This window comes from Panthera onca, chromosome D2, assembly GCF_046562875.1.
Source record: "Panthera onca isolate mPanOnc1 chromosome D2, mPanOnc1 haplotype 2, whole genome shotgun sequence".
NCBI classification, from domain to species: domain Eukaryota; kingdom Metazoa; phylum Chordata; class Mammalia; order Carnivora; family Felidae; genus Panthera; species Panthera onca.
Genome location: NC_138349.1, coordinates 28353549 through 28380159, shown reverse-complemented (window position 1 = coordinate 28380159; position 26611 = coordinate 28353549). Strand labels below are relative to the sequence as shown.

The following is a 26611-nucleotide window of genomic DNA, read 5'->3' as shown; positions in this document are numbered from 1 at the left end:
TAACCAAGGAAATGGTGACAGCACTTGGGCACTCTGACCTAACATGTGAAAGAGACGATGTAACGAACAGCTGGGGATTTCTGCGGCACAACTGAAAGACACAGGAAGGCCAACTGTTGACCATCCTCACTGAGGGCAGCTGCCGGGCTCAGGTTTGCTTCTGCAAACCTCGTCCCTCGCCCTCGACCAGCTGCCTGCCGCAGCGCCTGCAGCGGCCCGCGCCAACCCGCCCCCGCGTGCCTGCCAAGGCCGACGCGGCCCGGATGCGACGGTGCCCTCCCCACCAACCGCGCACGTGACGGGGGGGGGGGGGCAGTTTTCTTACCCCTCCCCCTCCTCGAAACCCCGCCTTCTCCTGAGAGGCTGCGGCTTTCCATTGCGCCACTACCGGAGTGACGGCCGTGCCAGCCAGTCAGAATGCGACCCTTCCAGTAAGGCCCGCCCCCTGTCGGTCCTGAGGTTCCTTCCCCCTCACACAGGAGTCACTTCCGAAGAGAGAGAACCGCCATGAAGAGAGAAGGGGGTGCCGCCCAACTCTGCTCCGACAGCCTCCCCGAGTCCCAGCAGCAAGACGGCAACCACGCACCCAACTTCTCCAGCCACAGCTCATGCCGCCGTCGCCAGCGGCGCCGACATGACAAGGCGCTGCATGCCCGCTAGGCCAGGTTTCCCCTCATCCCCAGCCCCGGGGTCGTCGCCCCCGCGCTGCCATCTGAGACCCGGTAGTACCGCCCCTGCTGCAGCGGGAAAGAGAACAAAGAGTCCTGGGGACAGGTACCGTGCAGAGGGCTGGAGAAGGGGCCGGGTCGCGGGGGCAAGGGTATGAGGGAGGACTGCGGACGCCCGCTCTTTCAGTTCCCGCCATCCTCCGCGAGCTTCGGGCCTCGGCGTTTTGCGGCCTGGCAAACCCCTGCCCCGCCTCCGCGCGGGGCCTTCTGGGACTTCGAGTTTCCTTTTCTGTAGTTGGGATGCCGGTCTCCGTTCAGTGACCATAGCCAGGATGGCTACGGAGAGCCCGCCTTAGGTAGAACGTGATTTTTGTCCTTTACGATGGTGGACCCGGGGCCCTAACTGCTTAGTGCATATTTAGGTGGGTTATTCTGTACGTTGTCAGTTCTGATCGTAGTAGCTTAACAGTATAAATCTTTTCTAAATCGTGGGTGAAATTATGTACGATGGACGAGGGAAACCCTTCCACGAATTACTTTATAGCCCAGTATACACGATCATTCATACTTAAAAGGAACGTGCCGATCGGGAATGTGATGTTTTTTCCTTCAGTAACTACGCTTCTCCAAGAGGCTAGGTACCTTGTGAAGATTTTGTGGGAGCTATGTAATGAGATGGGGAATGTTATCAAATGACATCCTCTGACAATAAAATATGTTTAAATTCTCTACGCACTTGGTACTGTCTTTTTTATTTTAAGTTTTAAAAAGCTTGTAACTTAAGTTTAACAGTAATTTTATCTTCTAATATTGTGCTACAGGTCTACAATCCCTTATCTCAATTATGAAAGCCGGAGTGCTATGAAAATCAAAAGTTGTCAGTAAGTTTGGCACCACATCTTACTTGGCCGCCAAACCTGACTAGAACTAATGGAAAGCTGTATATGGTCATTATCTCATTAAGTGTATTTATATGCCGGAGACATATTGATGCGTTCGCTTTGGGGGTGCAGTGTCACACCCGGTGGGGACTTTACATAATGCATCTAAGTTACCCCCTTTCTAAAATCCAGTAAATTAAAAATTCAAAAATACATTTGACCCCAAAAGTTTCAGATAAGGGCTTGTGAGCTGTTATAATTTTTTAAAGCTAGTTATAAATAACTAATGGGTATTTCTGTGCATATGAAATTAGGCAACTGTTCCTACTTGAAAGTTACATTCATGATTACTTTACAGATTTCTTGTACGTTTTACCCAAAACCATTTTTCTCTTTAGTGTATTAATCAAAAAGGAGCCTGGGATCTCATATTTTGGGAAGAGATAGAACGTTATTTAGTAATTAACGTAAAGGCATATTTAGTATAGTCTTGAATTAGCTGCCGCTTAATCCTTTCCTGTCTCTTTCCTCCCCCAGTAACTGAGAACATCCTCTCCTTTCCTCCTTTGCAGAACCTCTAGCATTTCTAACTGTATTCTCCATTGGAGTTAATTTGGCTGGTATAATTTATTATATGCAAACAGATGCATAAATTCTTCCTTAGTCTGTCACTCCTATTCATTTCATAACCAGTTAGCCTTTCTACCAACATCTATCTCACAAACATGTGGATTCTCAGTAAACCATTATAGATGGATGTGGCTCCTTTAATGTGACCTGTAAAGTGTCCAAGGGACTTGGATTGTTCAAGTTTTCTCTGAGTATTCCCACCTCATAGTGGATTAATGTTTAGGGAAACTGGTCATATACTGCTTCTCTTTCAGTAAAACGAATACATTTTAGCAGGATTTTGGCAGGAAGTTAACTTTTTGCTCTACATGTGACGTTCCTTTTTGTGCCGCTGACAAATAACTCTAGAAATATAAATCGGAGTACAAATTCCGGTAATACGATTCACTCTCTTTTACTGTAAAGTGCAGAAAACCTTAAAACAATTCGGTTTTTGTAATTGTTAACTTTCTTCCTTTTCTCTGTTTCGTGTTTTCTCCAGGCAGTGTGTTATTTTTGTAAATACCTTAAGAATTCCTAGATAAAAAATAAGATTTGAAACACTGTTTAGTCCTGAAGACTCATTCTAATTTTTGCTGTTACTTAGATTAACATCTTACTGTAGTACATAAAGAGGATAGTATAAGCTTGGTACTTAATCCTTTTTGTCTTTGGGCCAGCATGCCCTTCAATTCAGCTGCCTCCCCAGATGGGCCAAATCACCAATATTGCCATTCTACCATTTACTCTTATTTTGAGTCTGTTTAGGTTTTAGTCTGTTTTTATAATCTCCATTATTCGTTTGGAAAACATCTATTGAGCATTATTTTGTACCAGACACCGGAGATACCAAGCAATAGGATCAGATCCCCTCAAAATCATTTATTCTACCACGTAGCAGTAAGCTTGTCAGTCCTAGGAAGGACACTACCAATTCCATACTGGATCCATACTCCAATCTTATTTTGGTACTATAGATTATATAAACCTCAGTTGTGCTTTTATAAATTTACTCCTACAGGAAATGCAAACTATATTTTCAGTTTATTATAATCAGCTTAGCAAAGTATTCCTGCCATTGTCAGAACTTGATTAAACCAGGTAGTGAAATCAAATCTATATCCTGTAAACCAACTAGTATTCTCCCCTTAATCTGAATTATTGAGGTTTTAATATTTACTTATGTGATACCATATTAGTTATGCTTTTATTTTCAGGAAGCAGTCAATTATAGATTTCTTCAAACCAGCTTCAAAACAAGGTATGTATGCTATTAATGCATTTTTTGCAGGATCTTTTGAGGAGGGAGATAGATTGAATTTTTAAATTTCTCTAACAGCTCTTATTTGATTAAACCTAATGTTCAAATTGAAAATATGAAGATGCAGTGTTTTTTACAAAGATAAGCCAGTTCTAAGCATCGTGAAGAAACTTTTTGCTGTTATGCTTACATTTAAAATATTCCAGTCAATAATGTTCATAATGCATACTATTTTGGTCCTCTAATAACATTTTATAAACGGAGCCACAGTGAGCTTACAAGATGTAGCAAAAGGGAGCTTTATGAAAGTAAGGTTATTTTTTTTTTTTTTTTTTTTTTTTTTTTTTTGAAAGTAAGGTTATTAAATAATAAGCCATGTCTTAATCCCCACCCCCCCATAAAATGTGTATCATCATCTAAATATTGATTTGAAAGTTTTTGTTATAGTTTAGTATTTTAAATATTAACTTAAATAAATATACAAAATGTAATAGATTGTGTTACTTTTAATAACATGCAATTTGTGTTTTAATTGGCCGTTTAGACAGACATATGTTGGATTCTCCACAAAAATCAGACATCAAATATGGAGGAAGTGGATTCTCCATCACTGGGACAGAACAGTTTGAAAGGAAACTATCCTCACCAAAAAAATCCAAACCCAAAAGGATGCCATCAGAAAAGAGCACTATTTTAGAGGCTTTCATGAAAGGTGTTAAAGAGCACCATAAAGATCGTGGTATACATGAGTCACGTCGACCTTGTGTGTCAATAGCCACCAAATATCCAAAGGCAGTTACAAAAGTCTATGTTCCTCCATATTGCTTGTCAAAGGAGATGAAGACACTGAAGAAAAAACATCGATCTCCAGAGAGAAGGAAGTCACTGTTCATTCATGAAAATAGCAGGGAGAAGAATGATAGAGATCGAGACAAGACCAGTGCAGATTCCAAAAAGCAGGCCACAGTGACAGAAGCTGACATCTTCAAGAACAGCTCTAAAAGTCTTAGCAGCAGGAGCAGCCTGTCCAGGCACCACCCAGGAGAAAGTCCTTTGGGGGCTAAGTTCCAGTTGTCATTAGCTTCTTACTGCAGAGAAAGAGAACTAAAGAAGTTGAGGAGGGAGCAAATGGAGCAGAGAATCAACTCAGAAAATTCCTTCTCAAAAGCAAGCAATCTTTCCTTAAAATCCTCTAGTATAGAAAGAAAATGTAAACCAAGGCAGGAACAAAGTAAACAGAATGATGTCACACCTGGAAAGAGTAATCTTTCAAACCTGGTATGTGTAGTAATTACTGAATTAGCTTGGTTGCTGCTTTATTATATTTAGAACACTAAATCTAAAAGCATTTCATATATTTAATATTTTTTAACATTACATTGGTAGCTTTTGTTCAGGAAATACTGATACACAGCTTGTTTAAAAGCTAATTACATTAGGTTTCCTCCCAACTGTCCGTAGGACTCAGTAAAGCGGTATTTCTTGCCTTTAATTTTTTCAGACTGGGAACAAAAAATCTTTCTTAATCAAGGAAGTAAGCATTCTTTTTTTAGGCAAGTATAGTCATTTTTAAGTGAGGCTGTGCTGAAAGGAAATATTTGAGGAATAGAAAATCTAAAATAGTAGGAAATGGTTTAGAACAGAGGTTCTCAAAATGTGGTCCCCGGACTAATATCAGCATCACCTGGGAATTTAGAAATGCAAATTCTCAGGCTTAACCCTAGACTCAATCAGAAATTGGAGCTAAGAGTCCAGCAGTCTGCAGTTACCAAGACTTCTGGGTGCTTCTGATGTACTTTAAAGTTTTGAGAATCACTGATTTAGATTATATAGAAGTCCTAAGGAATATAGATTCCTTAGAAGTCCTAAGTTGTCTTAGACAACTTAGATGATAACACTTAGAAAGCTATCCAGATATATCTTAACTTCATCGTATTCCCTTGAAAATAGACCAACTTTAGATTAGCATAAAAGGTGACCCTCTCCCTTAGAAAGATAAATACCTCTGTTTCATAGAGCCTCTCTATGTACAGATGGAATAAAGGAAGATCAGATACCAAGAAAAGGCAGTGTTGGTAAGATGCTATGAGATTTTAAAACCAGATAGACCAAAAGTAAACCAAACTATGACACTTTAAGAGTGAATGGAGATTGTTGCCTTATATATTGCTTGAAAATGTATTTGTAAACTCCAGGGTTTGTTTGCAAGGAGTTTGGGGTCTTTACCAGGGAGATTTGCTAACAATCAGTGGAGGTTTGTAACATTTGCTCCATCCTGAGATTTCAGTGTTTGGTGGTGCATCAGCACTTGAAGTATTGAAGAGTAAGTTGTATCTGTTTAATTGGCAAATATTAGGCTTACTGTTTCTCTATCAAAATAATGGTATAGTGCTCTAATATTAATCTTGAATTAATATAAATCCCTAAATTTGTATTTTGAAAACTGGCTTTATTTTTTATGGCATTTTTACCTTTTTATGATATAAAGGCCCTTCGTTTTTGTAAAACTTTAAGAGTTTAAAATATTTTACTATAAAAGTTTGAGTTTACCTCCAAATGAAGTGCTTGCTTTATTTGGTCTAGAAATCTGTGTTTAGATGTTAGGAAGAAAAGTTCATATTCTTTACTGGCCCCAGTTCCTAATTAATTTTTTCTCATTTTGCTAAAAGGAAAATGGACATTTCTCAAGGAAAAGAGCCTCTTCTGATTCATGGGAACCTGCTTCAGGTAGAATCAAAATTAATTTATTAATTTTTAAATAAAATTGTACGTCAGTGGCACTTTTTAAAAACAAATTTGTTTAAATGCACCGTTGGCTTCCTAGAGGTGAATTGAATGTCTCAGGTTAGTTAAGAGTTTGGTAAAATTACATTGGAAAGGAATAGTCCTTGAATTTAGTTTGTGTAGCCCATGGTTTGTCTTGACTTTTTTGCCTTTTTTAAGAGTTCCTAGCAACATGTTTCTCATTTTGGTATTCAGTGTTCTGCTGAATCTTGCCTACATTAAGCAGCATAATCTTACATTATTGGAATTATGGACTGTCTGAGGTCTTGGTATTATAGATGCTTTGTATAAAGTTGAAACTGCTATCATGATCCAAAACAGTGTTATCCTAATATTTCAAATACTAAGATACCTTTTTAATATCAAATTTCAAGGACACCTATATGATAACTGGTTTGTACTTCTAGTATCTGTTGGCTGAGCAAATAACATAACTAACAAACAGCTAGTGTTAATTCAGTAATTCCTAAAGTATCTTTATCTTTTTTTAAACTAGAAAATAGAACAGTATAAAATTCAAACACTTGCAGAAATTTATAACAGAAAATGAAAGGCCCTTAGAAATAACAACCATTAATAGTCTAGTGTATCAGATTTTTTTCTGCCATGATTACAAACTTTGAAAAATGGATTTTACAGATTTCTACACTCAGTAAGATACAGTGGACATAATAGCCAAGGTTTATTGAGCACTTACTGTGTGCCATGCCCTCTTCTATGTGCTTTTAATTTGTTTGATCTTCACATCTTTTTAAGATACTTTTAGAAATGAAAAAACAGGTACAGAGAGACAGTTGTGACTCCTTGTTCTTCAGGTTTCATGTAAAACTCTTAGTTTGTTTTTTTTAAGCTTATTTATTTTGAGAGAGAGCACAAGCAGGGGAGCGGCAGAGAGAGGGAGAGAGAGAATCCCAAGCAGGCTCCAGGCTGTCAGCGAAGAGCCCAATACAGGGCCCGATCTCACAACCATGAGATCATGATCTGAGCTGAAATCAAGAGTCAGATGCTTAACTGATGGAGCCACCCAGGTGCCCCTCATGTAAAATTCTGTTTTTTATATATTCTAGAGGTACATTGCATTTTGACCAGGTGATCTCAGGTGTTAAAATCCGAAACCATAGTTTACCATCATAGAAGGAGCTTCTAGAATACAGGAATAAATTTGAAGTTTTATGTGGTTTTTAAAGTTTTTATTTAATTTTTTAAAAATTTTTTTATGTTTATTCATTTTTGAAAGACAGAGAGAGAGAGCACAAGCAGGTGTGGGGCGGAGAGAGAGGGGGGACACAGAATCTGAAGCAGGCTCCAGGCTCTGAGCTGTCAGCGCAGAGCCCAACGCGGGGCTCGAACTCACGAACTGAGAGATCATGACCTGAGCCGAAGTCGGACGCTCAACCGACTGAGCCACCCAGACGCCCCTATTTTTTATTTCATTTTTACATTATTGTTGGTTTTAGTTTCAAATTTCATTGAATTTTGACATTATGAAGTACAAGAACAATAATTTCTTAGCAATGAGATTATTCCTGTACTCAACGGTATTACACATTTGTAATAAATGATCACTTTGCACTGAGGTGAGCAGAAGAACAAAATATTTTTAGGTTTGCTCTGCCAACATAAGGGGCTGCTGGTGGTGGTGTTGCCACCAAGCTCTTCAGCTTTTTTTCTCTCTGATGATGACTAAGATAAAAATTCTCTTCAGTTCATGGGTTGCAAATTTCATCAGTGTTGCCTGCAGTGGTTTCATTTATACAAACCCACATACTGAAGTTTTTGAACAGTGCTTGAAAAAGATGTTTTCTGCATATTGTCACAGGCAGATTTAAGATGGTTGCCTTCACTTATATTTTTATTTCTAATATCTTTGCATGTTTCATAATCATTAATTATGGTTTTATACTTTTTAAAAATTTATGTTATTTTTTTAAGTTTATTTCTTTATTTTTGAAAGAGGGAGGGAGAGAGAGAGAATCCCAAGCCGGCTCCGCACTGTCAGCGTGGAATCCAGTGCAGGGCTCAAACTCATGAACCATGAGATCATGACCTGAGCCAAAGTTGGATGCTTCACCAACTGAGCCACCCTGGTGCCCCTTATGGTATTGCATTCTTAATAAATACACATTTATACTGCATTTGACCATCAACAGAATATAAAGGACATAGAGGGCTTTTTCACTCTAGATAACGTGAAGAATGCTACTGCTATTATACTTCTCAGTTGTGAGGGTGATATATATAATTACACCTTTATTAATCACACACAAGTTAAAAGATGTCAGAAATGTTGCTAAAGGCGTTTAGCCCTGGGGTCTTGCAGAGTCCTGTCCTTGTGCTGCATTCTGAGGTCCAACTTATTCTAACATCCCTTGCTTATTCTATAATTTATTAATGACCTATCTTCTATTAATGAACATTTGGGTTTTTACCTTTTTTGTATTTACAAACTCAATCCCTGTCTATTTTATATATATATTAACAGATATTTGAAATGTGCTTAAACGGTCTACAATTTGTACAAGCAGTGCAAAAAGAATCATGCAGGTAACCCACTGCCCTAGAGAACTTGCAGAAGGGGAGCCTACCTACGGTACCAGTTCAACATCCTCTAATTCTAGGTGTCAGAAGCTCTTAATAAGCTGCTTTTTCCTAAACTTTGCCCAAAAACAGTTTCTCTCTCCTCCTGGTCAGGTCTTCAATTCTTGAGCAAAGCAGGAATTTCTCCTCATTTCTAGCTGTATATAAATTGATTTCTCTAGGAGAATGGAACTGAATTCATACTGGCGGTTCTGTAGGTATCTTTTTTGTAACCTCAAAGTTGAAATATTATCAGTGTAAATCCACCCCAGATCTTCTTTTTCTTGGTTATGTGATTTCTAATCCTGTACTCTAAGGGACTCCTGTTCTTTTTTATATGACAGTTAACCCAGTAAACTGAGTGGGCATAGGATGGTTTTTTCAGGTAATAGGAAATATCTGGAGAAAAATGGAGATAGCAGCATTTGTTTATTAATTGATTTTTCATGTTTATAAATTGAATTTTTCAGATTATGTATTAAATTACCCAAATAATTGCTTTTAACTCTTGAATTATTTTATTTTCTTAAACTGTTGATTTGAGGACATCTACCCATATGCAGAGAGAAACTTGATTTGGGGAATACTGATTATGTAAATAGTAATATTTAATGAATAATGGGTTTTAATTAATGATACTTTATTTATTTATTTATTTATTTATTTATTTATTTATTTGGGGGTGGGGGCAACAGCAAAGGTTAGAATCCCGAGCAGGCTCCGCACTGTCAGTGCAGGGCCCGACACAGGGCTCAATCCTATGAACCTATACATCACACTTTTAAATACAATGAGAAATTTTTTAAACTTGGTTAACTCAAATAGATATGCTTTACTAAAGGTCTTCTGGGTGGAGCTCCTAAATCTAGGTGGCTTAAAACAACAGAAATTTTCTCATGGTCCTAGAAGCTAGAAATCCAAAATTAAGATTATTAGCAGGGCCGTGCTCTAACCAGTCTAGGAGAGAATCCTTCCTTGCCTTTTCTAGCTTCTGGTGTTTGCCTACAATTCTTGGCATTCCTTGACTTGTAGATGCAGCACTCCTATCACATGGCATCTTTTCCCTGTGTGTTTTCACATCATCTTCCCTCTTCAAGTGTGTCTCCATGTCCAAATTTCGCCTTTTGAAGGAACCCAAAGAGAAAGGTACTTGGGTTCAACTAAAACACCTCCCTGCTCCGCCCAGAGAAGCACGTCTTTGTGAGAACCGATGGAAAGGAGCTTGAGGTGCTGCAATCCATTCCCTATGAATTCATGGCATGAAATGTAAAAAAAAAAAGATTGCAAATTTCCCCTTTATCTAAGGACACCAGTTATGACTGCATTAGGACCCACCCAAATGACCTCATTTTAACTTGATTACCCCTGTAAAGATCCTGTTTCGAGTTAAAGTCAGAGATTCTGGGAGTCATTTTCCAGAATTCATCCACAACTCATAACTCAGCTGAAGACTAGAAGGATGCACAGGAAAAATGAAACACTGGCGAGAGAAACTTGGGTGGATTTATTTTAATTGAGAAATTAAAATTTGCTTTCAACTAGTGATTGTATACATGTTTTAAGGTACTATAAATTTAGATGTAGAAGTATTTCATTTCTGGAAGCAGAGAGTCCTTGGTCTAAGAAAGAATATCTGAACTTTGAGGGAAAGTGCCTTTCCAATCCTTTCCATGATACAGATAAGCAATTTTTGTGTTTGGGGAGCAGCACCTTAAATTTTGTTTGGGTGATAAACTTTTAATAGCTTTGGAATGAAAATGAGCATTGTCATTAGCTTTAAATTTCTTAAGACACCAGTATTTATTATTAATGAAATAAATGGTAGTATGAACTCTTTTTCCTTATCCTACATATGTTAAATGATCTCAGCCTAAACTTTTAGAATTTAAGCTTTTTGTTGGAGTGTTCTAAACACTCACTGAATAAACTTTACTAAGATAGGAAAATATACTTTTCACTAATCTGGCAAAAATTAAATTTTAGCAGGGTCTAAGCAGAATAAATTCCCTGACAAAAGAAAAAGGAACTCTGTGGACTCAGATCTGAAAAGCACAAGAGAATCTATAATGCCAAAAGTAAAAGAGTCCTTCCTTGAGAAGCGTCCTGACGGATCACATCAGAGAGAGAAATTTATAAAACATATTGCACTGAAGACACCTGGGGATGTATTGCGCTTGGAAGATATATCCAAGGAACCCAGTGAAGAAGTTGATCGCTCCTCTGGAGGCTTGACACCTTCAAATTCTGGCCACCATTCTTCCAGGAATAGTGACCAAATCCGTGTGGCAAGTACCAAAGAGACTAAGATGCAGAAACCCCACTTATCTTTACCTCAGGAAAAGTCTGCCGATAAAAAAGCTAGCAGCCTTCAGAAAAATAAACCTGCTAGCTCTGTGGCATCAAAGGAGACAAAACTTCTACCTTTACTTTCCCATGTTCCAAGTGCTGGTTCCTCTCGGGTACCATTAAATGCTAAAAATTGCACTCTTCCAGTTCCTAAAAAAGAAAAAGAGCGTTCCTCATCTAAAGAATGTTCTGGGCATTCTACAGAGTCCTCCAAACACAAGGAACACAAAGCAAAGACTGATAAAGCTGATTCTAATGTATCTTCAGGGAAAATTTCTGGGGGATCTTTGCATTCAGAATATGGCACTCCTACAAAGTCTCCCCCAGCCGCTTTGGAAGTTGTGCCATGTATCCCAAGCCCTACAGCACCTTCAGATAAAGCCCCTTCAGATAAAGAGAGTTCAGGAAATTCCAATGCAGGTAGCAGTGCACTGAAAAGAAAACTAAGGGGTGATTTTGATAGTGATGAAGAAAGTTTAGGTTACAACCTAGACAGTGATGAGGAAGAGGAAACACTAAAATCACTGGAAGAAATAATGGCTTTGAACTTCAATCAGACTCCCACAACTACAGGAAAGCCTCCTGCTCTTTCCAAGGGGCTTAGATCTCAGTCATCAGACTATACAGTAAGTAGTTCTGTGACATTTATCTTTACTTGAAGAGGGAAAGATTGATTAGTAGAGGGATAAATGGTTAGAACTTATTTTAAAATTTAGTATTTGTTGTGATTCATAATTGGACTGAAACTGGTATAGTTCTTGTTTGGTTGTAATGGGTTTCCCATATCTTTAGTTTTATTACTGTAAATCAGTGGTCTCCAAACTTTTTAGATCATACACACTTCTATTAGTAAAAAAAAATTTTTAAGCATGTACTCCAATATATATGTATACGTATAGATTATATACATGTACCACTATACTACTGTGTACTTGCTAAAATATATACAAAAACAGAATTTAAAAGGAAGAAGAGAAAAGTATTTTCCTTTAGAAGTTATGTAGAAGTTACTATAGACTAAGTTCTACTGGAGTTTCTATAGAAGTTCCATATAAATAGAAGTTCTATTATTTTCTTCCTGCACCCCAATGGATCACCTTGCACACCCCCTGCTTTGGAGACCACTGCTGTAAATGAAGGTAGAGTGTAGAAATGTTGTTAATTGTGGTGTGCAATTTTATTTATAAAGTGCTTCATTCTATCTTGGGGATAAGCTGCATTAAATTCTAGTATGTCTGTAAAATTTGGTGGGGAAGGTGTTAATGTTCCATGGTAACACCTAAAAATTGGTAGTTTGATTCCACTAAAATAAAATTTAAAAATAAAGACAGGGTAGCCATGGAGCCCTTGGGTGTTTACAGTCAGTTCCTAAGGCTGATAGGGTTTTGTAAGTAGTGCCTTTCCTAATAAGTGGTAAAATCAAATTGCCTGCAGTACAAAATAATAGATTTAAAGCATGATGGTGAAAATTCTCTAAGAAAGGTATCCTCCTGGCCTAGGTTATTAAAAGAGAAAATATTCTTTAGTACTCTGAATAACTTAAAACATCCCAGTTCTTCTAAGATATGTTATGAAGTATCCTTAAATTTTCTTCTGTTTTAGGAACATGTTCATAGTGGAACATATACAAATACTTTAGAACGTCTAGTGAAAGAGATGGAAGACACTCAAAGGTTAGTTAGCATCGTGACTACCTTGCTAAATTTAACGTTCTCCTTATTTGCGTGGCTGGCTTTCAGTTTACCTTAAAAAATCATGAGAAATTCGCATTTTGCGCTAGTACTATTACCGCAGTTTTGCAGTCAATTGTGTTAGAAATAAAGTATTCTTGTTCACAGGCTGGGTGAAAAGCTCAGGTTTTTGTGGTTTACTGCATTCAGTAATAATACAAATTCCTTTCCGCTTACCACAACTAGAATCTAACTAGTAGCTGAAATTCTTGATCAAAAGTATGGGGAGGAATTTGTTGTGCATTTTTTTTTATTGTGATAAAGTATAGATAACTTCAGTTACCATTCTAATCATTTTTAAATGAGCAGTTCAGTGGCATTAAGTACATTCACATTGTTGTACGACCATCACCACCATCCACCTCCGGAACTTTTTTTTTCATCTTCCCTAATGGAAATTCCATACCCATTAAATAATAACTCCCCATCTTCCTCTTCTCCCAGCCCTTGGCAGCTACCATTCTGCTCTCTGTCTGTATGAAACTAACTACTCTGGGTACCTCGTATAAATGAGATCATACAGTATTTGTCCATTTATACTGGCTTATTTTGCTTCGCATAGAGTCTTCAGGGTTTATCTGTGTTGTAGCATGTATCAATTTCCTTCCTTTTTAAGGTTGAATAATATTCTGTTGTATGTATATACCACATTTTATTTATCCATTCATCCTTTGATGGACACTTGAATTGCTTCAATTTTTTGGCTGTTGGACGTGTTGCTGCTGTGAACATGATGTAGAAATATCTCTTCAAGTCCCTACTCAATTCTTTTGTGTATATACCCAAAAGTAGAATTGCTGGATCATACAGTGATTCTATACATAATTTTTTGATGAATTGCCATACTGTTTTCCCCAGTGGCTGCACCATTTCACATTCCCACCAGCAGTGCCCAAGGGTTCCAGTTTTTCTACATCCTCACCGAGACTTGATATTTTTTGGTTTTTTGGTAATAGCCATCCGAATGAGGATGAAGTGGTTCCTCATTATAGTTTTGATTTTCACTTTCCTAATAACTAATGATGTTGAGAATCTTTTCACGTCCTTATCAGCCATTTGTATAGCTTCTTTGGAGAAATGTTTATTCCGATCCGTTGCTCATTTTTTAATTGAGTGGTTTGGGGGTTTTTTGTTTGCATGGGTAGAACTTTTTAAAATATTCCTATGTTCACCTAGTCCAAATTTTGAAACCAGCATGGCCAGACATGGTATTTCCACATCAAGTTGCTCTTAAGGAAGAAGTGTAGAATTATGTGTCTCTCTCTTTCTCTCTCTCTGTCACTGTACCTCTCTCCCTCTCTCACACACACACATACACACACAGAAACCAAAAAGTTGAGGATCATAATGGCCCTAATAAAATTTGCGTCACTAGTTGCAAACTGATTTTGCTAATGAGGGGAAAAATATATTCCTTATTTAAGGAATATCCTCAAAACTACCCCAGAGAATTTCACTAAAAGCTCAGCTGACTTGAAGTGGGTATAGATGTGTCCCAAACTTGATAAACAAGTTAGCTAACCATAGGAATTACAATTAGTAGGTCAGAAGTGTTCCCTTTTCTACATTTAGTTAGAGAAATTATCTCTATTATAAAATTCTTTTAAACATTTCATGAATTCATGTGATTTGTGATGTCAGATCTGAAGTGGTTTATTTAAATTGAACGTTGTACAGACCAGAGGCAAAGATGCTAGTTTGATGTGATGATTGATTCTTTCCTGTATTGATAGAGCATTATATTTATTGCTCATTTACTCTTGTCTTATACTCATCTACTGTGGGAAGGGAGCTGGGAGTAAGGACCTTGATTAAAATAGCTTATTCCTGGCAAGCAGTATAAGCCAGGACTGCAGAGCTAGATTCTCTGGCTTTGAATCCCAGCTCCTTGCATTGTGAGCTTGAGCAAATTAGCTTTCCTAAAGTCTGTTTCCTCATGTATAAAATGGGTAATAATAAACTACTACATGGGGTTGTTGTGAGGGTGCAAAGAATTAATACATAAAGTCCTTAGTACATGCCTGTCACGTAGTAAGTGCTCAGTGTTAGCTATTGTGATGCTAGTGAAGATGACAGTGATGCTGCTAGAAAGCCTGATTAACATGGTCAGGTTGTGTTTTATCTTTTGGTGCTGCTTTTAGGCATAAACTAAAGTTATTTTTAGGGTAAACCATTGACTGTAACATTCTTTCAATTCTCAGGCTAGATGAACTGCAGAAGCAACTACAGGAAGACATAAGGCAGGGCCGAGGTATTAAATCCCCCATCAGAATTGGAGATCAAGACAGTACAGATGATGAGGATGGCCTCTTAGAAGAGCACAGGTATAGCATTTTTCATAATGTATACTCTATTTAAAGCTTACATGTTTTTAATTTTGTGTGAAATAAATGGACCTTTGATGGGTTATTTACTTAGTAATCTGTGGTGGTTTTCTAATCCATCCATGATGAGTTTGAAGGGTAGATGTTAAGGCCAAGTTGCATTTTTATCTTTTCTCCTGGTTATGGTTTCTTTTTACACAGACCCATTTACTGGTTTTGGACTAACTACTAGCGAAAAGTGGGAGGAACAAAACACATGTTCTCATGCTAGTCTTCTTATCTGGAATTAACATTGTTCCCAAGAAAAGTTTTCTTTGTACCCAGCCTTTAAATACAAAACCATATACAGTGTAACTGTCTGGTATTCAATAATTTTTTTTTATTCCAGGGAATTTCTAAAGAAATTTTCAGTTACAATTGATGCTATCCCTGATCATCACCCAGGTGAAGAAATATTTAATTTCCTCAATTCCGGAAAAATTTTCAATCAGTATACCTTGGATTTAAGAGACTCTGGCTTTATAGGACAGAGCGCTGTAGAAAAGCTTATTCTTAAGTAAGTAGAAAAATAGAAAAACATTTTACTTTTTCCCATATAAAAATTTTCCTTAAAGGAGTTCTAACTGGCATAATCTCCTAAAAGATTAATTTCTGTGATAACCTATCCAGTTTCCTAATCCTCATTACTATTGTTTTTTGTGTTTTATTAATTATGGAATCAGTGTAAGATGGTCTCTTGGCATATTACATGCCTAACTAATAAAGATTAGTTGGGATTAAGATTAGCATATAATAACAGCAGCTGTCAAAATAGCAGGGGCTTTAAACAAGAAGTATATTCCTTTCTTATGTGAAAGAAGTTCAGAGGTAGGAAGTCCAGGACTGGTGTTCCACCATATAATCTTTCTTTTCCACCACCCTTAGCACCTGGTTGCCTCAAGTGCTACTGGTATTCCAGTCTTTACATTCAAATTCCCAGAAATCCCACACATTTCTACTTATGGCTAGTTAGGTAGAACTTAGTCAACATGGCCACACCTAATTAATAAGGAAGACTGGGAAATTATTTTTGTTTCAGGCAGCAAGTGTACCTAGATCAAAATCAGTGTTCAGTTGCCAGGAGGAAAGGCAAGAATAGGTATTGGGATGGGCAGCTACCAGTCTGTACCACAATGCCCAAACTGGTCTAATTTCTCTCAGTGCATGAAATCTCAGATCCAGAGAGATCACATTAATTCCGGTGGTGAGGTTTTGGAAGTACAAACCCAAGCTGGCAAAAGCAGATGATGCGCTAAGCTTGATACTTTCTCAACACTGCCAGCTAGTGTAGATTTGTCCACCACATAAATCTGGAGGTAGGCCAACAGACTGGATCAGCTTTAGGCTAGCACTTGAATTTCCTTTATGAGTAACCCATCCATATTGGGGTAGAGTCCACCTCCAAGGACTGAGGATGGTGTGCTTGCTCGTTTCCCTATAATGTCAGATGTGATGGTGGTAGAAGTTTCTTACCGTGAAAGTAACAGTCATTAATTTCATTTTGTTTTTTCAGATCAGGAAAAACAGATCAAATTTTTTTGACAACACAAGGCTTCCTTACCTCTGCTTATCACTATGTCCAGTGTCCCATACCTGTGTTAAAGTGGCTGTTTCGGGTAAGAGAACGTTTGGGGAGTATAGTTGTCTCCTGTTGCATTTCCTAGTCAAAAGCAAGCAAAATACCACATTTGCACATTACTAGAGAAAAAATTAGCATATCAAACCCATGATTTCAGTGGGTTAAAATGAGGCAAAAAGAGTCAGTGTAGGTAGATTATAAAGGAAATGCTAATGCCAGTAGTGTGCAGAATAGTCCGTAATGTTAGTTGTGCCTAAGACATTTCATCACGCTGGTAAATCATTATTATAGTTAGGCTTTTTTTTTCTTTTTTAATGTTTATTTTTGAGACAGAGAAAGCGCAAGTGGGGGAGGGGCAGGGAGAGAGGGAGACATAGAATTCGAAGCAGGCTTCAGGCTCTGAGCTATGAGCACAGAGCCTGACATGGGGCTCAAACCCACGAACCAGGAGATTGTGACGTGAGCTAAAAAGTCAGACGCTTAACCGACTGAGCCACCCGGCCACCCCTATTACACTTAGTTTTAGAAGAGTTCTAATTCTTACATTATCTGTTTTGGGGGTGGGAGCTTTGTGGGGTTTTTAAAAATCTTTTTCTGTCCCATTTTTATGGAGATTGGTGCATAGATATTTTTAGGATTTTACTTGTTTTCTAACATTTCCCCATTTGTATATAAATATCTCCAACCAAATGTTTCTCTTCCCCATTCATGTTTAATTCTTAAGTCTACTTAAGTAATTATATAAATTTGGGGCGCCTGGGTGGCTCAGTTGGTTGAGTATCTGACTTTGGCTCAGGTCATGATCTCACAGTCCGGAGTTCGAGCCCTGCATCAGGCTCTGTGCTGACAGCTTGGAGCCTGGAGTCTGCTTCAGATTCTGTGTCTCCCTCTCTCTCTGCCCCTCCCCTACTCATGCTCTGTCTCTCTCTCTCTCTCTGTCAAAAGTAAGTAAACATTAAAAATAATAATAATTATCTAAATTTTGGGGTGCCTGGGTGGCTCAGTCAGTAAGCGTTTGACTCTTGGTTTCAGCTCAGGTCATAATCTCACAGTTTCATGGGTTCGAGCCCTGCATAGGGCTCTGCACTGATAGCGCGGAGCCTGCTTGGCATTCTCTCTCTCCTTCTCTCTTTGCCCCTCCCCCACTCACACTGTCTCTGTCTCTCTCAGAATAAATAAATAAACTTAAAAATTTTTTTTTAATTTTATAAAAAGTAATTATCTAAAATTTTATGTTATCTGCATGGTAACTTTGTAACAAAAAAATATGATTATTGTGTGTGAAGTGAGAAGTGAGAGAAACATAAGGAGTTTATTCTGGGATTTAAGATAACATCTCAAAGAATGATGAGAACCTAGATATTCCAGTGTAGCCTTTTTTTTCATTTTTTTCATATAGCTGGCATTTTTGAGTCCCAGGTGCTGGAGAGAACAGCAATGAGAAAATGTACATTTCTGATCCCCTGAGAGCCACATTCTAGTACTATAGAGGAGACAGACAGTAAATGTGTATGTGGTGTGCATATTTAGAGATCTATTATGTCACGTGGTAAGTGCTATGAAGAAGTAGTAGGCCAGAGTAGATACAGAGAAGTGTCAAGATGGGAAAGTTTGCTTTTTTAAATGTATGTGTAAGATAGTTGATAATGAGTGCCTTACTGATAAGGTGACATCTGAATAAAGATCTGAGAAGAAGGTGCTGAAATGAGTCACGCCACTGTGTGGGAAAAGGGCATTCTAGGCAGAGAGGATAAGTGGTGCAGATCATGAGGCAGGAGTGTTACTTCCAGCGGTGAGGAGCTTCCTACTTGGACCCCGGTAAAAAAAAAATTTTTTAAACAGTCCTAATTAAATCAAAATTTGCCTCCCCGTGGTTTTTATATAGTGGTACTAATTATCTTTTCAAGAGCTCTCCAGAATACGTTTCATCTAACAGTCCTTCGTTCATTTTAAAATAGCTATCATGACCCTCATCTCTCCCCAACACTAAACTCTCTCCAGTCACCAAATTTCTAGTCTCTTTACTGATCATCTTTCTGAATGACCTTTAGCTCCTAAAATGTGTCCCCATAAATGCACATATGCTCCAGATAAGGTCTTTTTTTTTTTTTAAATGTTTATTTTTGAAATAGAGATAGAGTGCGGGTGGGGGAGGGGCAGAGAGAGAGAGAAGACCCAGAATCTGAAGCAGGCTCCAGGCTCTGAGCTGTCAGTACAGAGCCCAATGTGGGGCTCGATCTCACGAACCGTGAGATCATGACCTGAGCTGAAGTCAGACACTTTGCTCCCAGATAAGGTCTTTCTTAACAGCAGTCTCCAGTGAGACTCTTTCCCATCTACCCACCGACATATTTTTGTTTTATGCTATATTTATACTTTACGTATATTTTATATATACGTAAATATGTATAAATATAATATATGTTTTTATATTTTTTTATATTTTATTTTATACTATTTTGTACTATAGTTAAAAATTTCATTTGCAGTCATGCCAGAGCTTTGTTATTTTCTAATTAGGTAACATATCTTTTCTTAAACTTACAAGTAAAATTTTGCATTTATCTGTGTTTATTTTTATCTTGTTGATGTGGGTCCTCATATCCTTTTTTTAAATGTTTATATGAGGGGGGGGGGGGAGAGAGAGCATGAATGGGAGAGGGGCAGAGAGAGAGGATCACAAGCAGGCTCCGCACTACCAGCGCAGATCCCAATGTGGGGCTCGAACTCATGACCCATGAGATCACAACCTGAGCTGAAATCAAGAGTCCGATGTTCAACTGACAGAGCCACCCCGGTGCCCTCCTCATTATAGCCTCTAAAAACCCTGATGATAACGTTAAAGCATATCTTCATGTAAGCAGTTTTTATACTCTTCGTATTTATTATTTGAAAACTGTAACAATCATTCATTAATTACTTTTTCTGTGTAAAACACTGTCTCATCTCTCTTTTTCAATTCCAAGTCCATTTTTCATGATGGATGGAGCATACCAACTTAAAACTATTTTTTCTTTTTTAGAAAGTGTGTCAGAATTTATTTTAATGCTACGGTTCTAGCATTTTTTTTTTAATCTTTTTGCCCAAAGAATATGAAAACACTAACTCAAAAGGATATGTACATTCTTACGTTTATTGCAGCATTATTTATAATAGCCGAATTACGGAAGCAGCCCAAGCGTCCATCAATAGATGAGTGGGTGAAGATGTACATGCAGCACACACATACACACACAACGGAATATTATTCAGCCATAAAAAAGAATGAAATCTATGGTACTAACAGTTTGTCAATTTAATTGTTAAAGGATAATTAAAATGTTCGCATTTTCCTGATTTTATCCTAAGTGTGTAAAACTAGAAAGACACTTGACTACTTTTTAAAAGCGTTTTCAAAGGGATTCACGCTTAATTTTGAAAAGTTCAAGTAAAATTAAGATTTTTTTTTTAAAGGCTTGTTATTATTTAAAAGGCATTAGCCTCCCCAGTTTCCAGGGACTGCTACATTTTAGTGTTTTCTAGATTGTTCTCTGTGTGTACATAGATTGCTGTATGATAGTATCAACAGAATGTGTTCCGCCTTACGATTTTTTTATTGCAGATAACAAATTATTTTCACATCAGTATAGGTATGTTGTCATCCTTTTCAAGGGCTTTATAGTATTCTGTTGTAGTGTTATGCTGATTTATTTAACCCAGTCTCAACTGATAGACATTAGATTGTTATATACACCTCTTTGCACATTTATTGAATTATCTCCTAGTATTGTGTTGCCCACCTTAGAATTCATTATCCCCCCGAAAAAGATTGTTATCTAAAACTTGTCCTGTTTCCAAACATGCCTTTGAGGGGTGCTGCCCACTAGTGGCAAAACATAACACAAACATGATAACCGACTTTTTGACTCAGGTAGATTTTGAAAATGGCAGAAACACACAAATGACACAAATACTAACATACAGTAACACAGGTATGCCTGATTGAAACCAGTGTTTGAGTTATTCTCCCTTATGTGTTAGATTTAAATTTACTGTAATCATAATCTATGGCTACAAAACAAAAGGGAAAGAGGAATGTTTTCCCCTACAAAACCACTTTAAAATTACTTTCAGGGGTACGTGGGTGGTTCAGTTGGTTAAGCATCCAACTCTTGATTTTGGCTCAGGTCATCATCTCTGGTTCGGGAGCTCAAGTCTCCGATCAGGCTCTGCCCTGACAGCGTGGAGCCTGCTTGGGATTCTCTCTCCCTCTCCCCCTCTGCTCCTCCCCTTCTTGCATGTTCTCACGCTCGCTCTCGCTCTCTCTCTCTTAAAATAAATAAACATTAAAAAGATAAAATCACTTTCAATATGTCACATGATTCTTTAAAAATTTTTGAAACTTGAGGGGCGCCTGGGTGGCTCAGTCGGTTGAGCGTCCGACTTCAGCCCGGGTCACGATCTCGCAGTCCGTGAGTTCGAGCCCCGCGTCGGGCTCTGGGCTGATGGCTCAGAGCCTGGAGCCTGCTTCCGATTCTATGTCTCCCTCTCTCCCTGCCCCTCCCCCATTCATGCTCTATCTCTCTCTGTCTCAAAAATAAATAAACGTTAAAAAAAAAAATTAAAAAAAAAAAATTTTTTGAAACTTGAGATTTTGTTCCCAAAAAATGGTCTTGTAAAGTTAAATTTTATGCCTCTGCATATAAATTCTGTATGTAAAAAGGCTAACTGGATCAAAGTATAAAAACAATAACCTTGCTTAAATATTACCAAATTCCTTTTTAAATTTTACCAAATTATACTTACACTAAGTATACTACCTCTTTCCTAGTACCCTGTGAATACTGGGTATTATCAATATTCTTGATCTTTAACAATCTCAGTCAAGCTTCTCTTGACAAGCTAACGATAGCTTGTCATTTCTCTTTGCATTTCTTTGATTACTAATGATATTGAACATCTTTTAAAAAGTATATTGGTATATTAATTTACATGTATCTTTTCAAATACTTTGGCTAGTTTATGATCTGATTAGATCAACTATCAATCAGCCTTTTCCTTGATGATTAAACAATCAGCATGTTTGAATTGAAGGGGCCCTGATTTTAGAATCAGACCTGGATTTAAATTCCAGCTCCTCATGTATTACTTTGGGTAAAGTATTTTAATTTCTCTGAGCCTGTCTGCTTATATGTAATGATGTATGACCACTTCATAAAACTATTGTAAAGTATTCAAATGAAATGCACATAAAATACCACATTAAAGGAAATGCACATAAAACACTTTTATATATGCATGGCAAATAGTAAATGCTCGTTTTCTTCTTTCTTAATACTTTTATCTACTTTGGCAGATGATGTCGGTTCATACAGACTGTATTGTGTCTGTACAGATTTTAAGCACATTGATGGAAATAACAATTAGAAATGGTGAGTATGTAAATTTACTGATTAGCATTGTGAATTATTGGTTGCTATGTACGCAGTCTTTCATATCGCTAAACATGTAGATTATTCAGAAATACAGAATAAAAAATTTTTTTTGATCTAAAATCTTTAATAATGAAATGAAACTCCAATCAAAAATGAGTATCTGCATTTTTCTAGTTGCACTGAGAAAAAGGGTATAAGATCTTGAGGTGACAACCCTTACCTAATACTTACCTACCAACTCATGGGTTACTGTCCTGGGTAAGTGGAAATAGCAAGTGTGTTTATTTATTTAGCCATTTACTTTAACTGGCTTATTGGCAAACAAGTATTGTGCTGATTATGCACTGAGGAGACTGAAAATATCCACTACAGAAATGTGACAATTGCTTTCTCACCTTTGAGATCCCTTATAATGAAATAAGTGTTATGATTTATGTGTTTCATTTGTTTTGAGGATTTGGACTATATGGGCACTGAAGATGATAAAATCTTTCTGTATTAGCAGTAGTTGATATTTTACCATTGTTATTTTCAGATTTTTCAAAATGTGTTACTTCCTCCTGAGTTACACCCATTTATTCATCATCACTCTCAGATACTTTCATAAATGTCATTTCCTTCACATTTACTTAAACACCTATAATTCCTATATGATCATTCTAAATAACTATATTGCTTACATATCATTACCAGATGTCATTTCTGTAAAATGGTAATAATCCATGTTTCACATGCTGACTGTGCATCTGTGAACCTGGAATTTGGGATAAAATATTTTTTTCTATTAACTAGATACCTTCAGTGATTCACCAGTTTGGCCCTGGATCCCATCATTATCTGATATAGCAGCTGTGTTTTTCAATATGGGAATTGATTTTAGGTCTTTGTTTCCTCTGGAGAATCTTCAGCCAGAGTTTAATGAAGACAATCTAGTGTAAGTTTTCTTTTCATAATTAACTTCAAAAACATTCTTTTAAACAATTTGTAATACACTAACAGTTAATATTCATTTGATAGGTTCAGTACCCATCCTTGATTTTTTTAAATCTCTCAAAGTTGAAATGGATCTTAAGTTAGACACATTTTTAATCTAAAAGTCATCATCATGGGGGTACCTTGGGTGGCTCAATCGATTAAGCATCTGAGTCTTGATCTCACGTCAGGTCTTGATCTCAGGGTTGTCATTTCAAGCCCTGCATTGGGCTGCATGCTAGGCTTGGAGCCTACTTAAAAAAAAAAAGGCGGGGGGCATCATCGTGTTTAACAAGGAAGAAATAGAAACATTTAAAATCTTTAATTTTTTTTTTTTTTTAAATAACACTGCCCATTGTTATTTGACATTATTCTGTTGGAGGTACTGAGTAAAGCAACTAGGTAAGAGAAAAAAGAGATACAAAAACTGCAAATGAGTTGAAGGTTTCATTATTTGCAGAAGTATGTTAATGTATGCAAAGAAGCCTAACACTCAGCTAAAAAGCTATAACAAATTAAAAAAAAAAAAGAGAGAAATTGGTATGGGGCTCCTGGCTGACCCAGTCAGTGGAGCATGTGACTCTTGATCTCAGGGTTGTGAGTTCAAGCCCCACATTAGGCATGGAGCCTACTTTAAAAAAGAGAGAAATTGTTATGGATGCCAGGGTACAAAGTTAATAAAGAGAAATTAGTAACCTTCAGATAGATGAACTGTACCTAGTTTAAAAGATAAACTGGCTGGCTTAGTCAGTAGAGCATGTGATTTTGATCTCAGGGTCGTGAGTTCGAGCCCCACATTGAGGGTAGAGATTACATTTAAAAATGTTTTAATAAAATCTTTTAAAAAGAGATAAACCAGACTTCATTTACAATAATAAGAAAAATATATGAAGTACCTAGGAATAAACTTAAATAGAAGAGAGTGTGTGTGTGTGTAAAAACATTACTAAGAGACAAAATAAAAGACCTAAATAAATGAAAGAGCATACCATGCTTTCAGATAGGAAAACTCAAAGCATTGTAATATAAGTATGTGAGAGCACCTAAAGTTGAGCCATTAACTTAATGAAATTCAAATAAGAAATGCCAGTCAGATATTTTGTAGGGAGGGGGAGAGTTGAGACTATACAAGTGATTCTAAAGTCATATGGAAAAAAATAATATGCTGAAAATCTTTGAGAAAGAAGAGTTAGGAGGCAGGATCGGCCTTAGCAGATATAAGTATGGGACAAGTACAAGGTTCAAAGCTGTCAGTGGAATGAAATAAGTCCAAAATAGAACCAAGTACATATAGATACTATGTAAATGCTAAAGGTGATATTTCCACAAATGAGGAAAGAGTAGGCTTATTGAGTATCTGGTATTATCCAGTATTTGGAAAAATGAGTAGCCATCTAGAAAAAATTTTTGCATCCATACCTCAAACTAATAGAGCAAAGATTTAAATGTATGCAATGAAACCATAAAAGTAATAGAAGAAACAAGATTTTTATAACCCTAGAAAAGACGGTTTTATGTATGAACTAACACTCAAAAGGCATAAAAAGGAAAATTAACTTATTTGACCACATTAAAAACAGATTACCATGACAGTGTTCACTATACACAAAGTCAAAAGAAAAACTTCAAAAAGGAGTGGGAAAGAGATACATATTCAGATGAATTTTCCATGTTCGTATATGTATGAATGAAACAACTCTGGTTACAGACAAAGGTTTAGTTTCAAATTAAGAAAAACAGAAAATAGACATAGAAAAATGGACAAAGGAATAAACTGATCACAGGAATAAAAATGGTTCTTAAGCATGATAATATACTCATCTTAACTTCTAAGAGAAAGGTAAATTCTTGTTACTTGGTATATCTAAAGCCAAACTCTTATCTCTCCAGTTCCCTTTCTACTCCATACATGTTCCTTTATTGCTCCGATGCAATCTGTATCTAAAAATATATTGGATAGCACATTTTCAGATAAGACTATATTCCAGCACTTAATTTTTTTTTAATTTTTTTTTTTGACATTTATTTATTTTTGAGAGACAGACAGAGACAGTGAATGAGCAGGGGAGGGGGAGACAGAAAGGGAGACACAGAATCCGAAGCAGGCTTCAGGCTCTGAGCTGTTAGCACAGAGCCCGATGCAGGACTCGAACCCACAAACCGTGAGATCATGACCTGAGCCGAAGTCAGACGCTTAACCAACTGAGCCACCTAGGTGCCCCTCCATCAGTTTAAATAGGGAAAATAATGCTTTCCCAGCCTATCTAAAAAACCCAACCATTTCCCCCAGATATTACTAAGATAGTCAAACTACCTATATTTAAAAAGTTAAAATACCAATGATTTTATTAACATTTAATGAATTCAATCATGTGTGGTAATTTTGTATGTTGTATGCAACAGATTTGAATTTTTCTTCACTGTTGCAAGCAGGTACTATAGTGGAAATAGTGAAATAAAGATATAAATGCATTAAGACATAACACATGCAAATGATACTTAGTAAAGTAGTTTATTTATTGGTTACTTATCAGTTGAAAAGTTGACCTCAGTGAGGTTTGGTGACTCCAGCAGGGAGGTGGTGGCTGTAGTCACTGTTGCTGTGTAGTGATAGGCATTGATGAGGACAGGAAAGCAGGAGGGAGCTGGTAAAGGAATGAGCGAAACGTGATGAAATGCCTGTGTAGGCAACACAAGTACAAGACTGAATCCTGTTGAGATACGACTGCAGCTCTTCTCACTAAGACTCACATGCAGCCTAACCATTTTTGCTGGTAGGCATGAAATGTTTGAAGGTGCTTAAATATTCAGATAGGGAGACTAAGATACTAAAAGATAGATAGTAGAACAGTTCTTTTCTTTTTTTTCTTTTTAATTTTTTTTTTTATGTAATACTATGTATTGCCACATTATTATTTTTTAATTAATTTATTTATTTTGACGGGGGTGCGAGGGAGAAGCCCAAGAAGGCTCTGCGCTGACAGTGCCCCAGTGCAGGGCTCAAACTCACGAACTGCGAGATGGTGACCTGAGCCAATATCAAGAGTCAGATGCTTAACCGACTGAGCCATCCAGGCTCCCTGAACAGTTCTTTTCTTGACCGTTATTCTGTTAGATGTACAGACTTAAAATATGAGTCATAACTCTTTCTTTTCTACATTCCATCAGCTCTCACATCCCTGTGTTCTTCCTCTGCTCATCTCACAGCTGTTCCTTCTTTTTTTGTTCCCAGGGTCAGTCTGATTCAGATCCTCTTTTCATGCCTACTCTGGTAATAAAAAAAAAAAAAAAAAAAAAAAAAATCTCCTTTTCCCCAGGGGCTTTCTACCCCCAAGATATTCTTTTCAATGTTGGAGGATTCCTTTTATGAAAGTATAGCCTTAAACTTCTATCTCCCCTATTCTCAAACCTTTACATCTTGTATTTA

At 37.2% G+C, this 26611-nt stretch overlaps 1 protein-coding gene across 2 annotated transcripts in view; it reads left to right on the top strand.

Moving 5' to 3' along the window:
- Window positions 1–419: 419 nt before the first annotated feature.
- The window catches only part of SLF2 (SMC5/6 complex localization factor 2), a 45621-nt gene continuing 19429 nt past the window's right edge, over window positions 420–26611 (top strand). Inside the window, exons 1-11 of one of the 2 annotated variants that reach the window (XM_060641709.3) lie at window positions 420–774; window positions 3376–3419; window positions 3964–4697; window positions 6089–6146; window positions 10767–11752; window positions 12729–12799; window positions 15058–15180; window positions 15569–15736; window positions 16733–16835; window positions 22134–22209; window positions 23005–23146. In XM_060641709.3, the coding sequence (XP_060497692.1) occupies window positions 635–774; window positions 3376–3419; window positions 3964–4697; window positions 6089–6146; window positions 10767–11752; window positions 12729–12799; window positions 15058–15180; window positions 15569–15736; window positions 16733–16835; window positions 22134–22209; window positions 23005–23146 (2645 nt within the window). In that variant the 5' untranslated portion in view covers window positions 420–634. Of the gene's footprint in view, window positions 775–3375; window positions 3420–3963; window positions 4698–6088; window positions 6147–10763; window positions 11753–12728; window positions 12800–15057; window positions 15181–15568; window positions 15737–16732; window positions 16836–22133; window positions 22210–23004; window positions 23147–26611 lie in introns of both variants that reach the window. The other variant, XM_060641708.3, reaches the window with a different exon arrangement.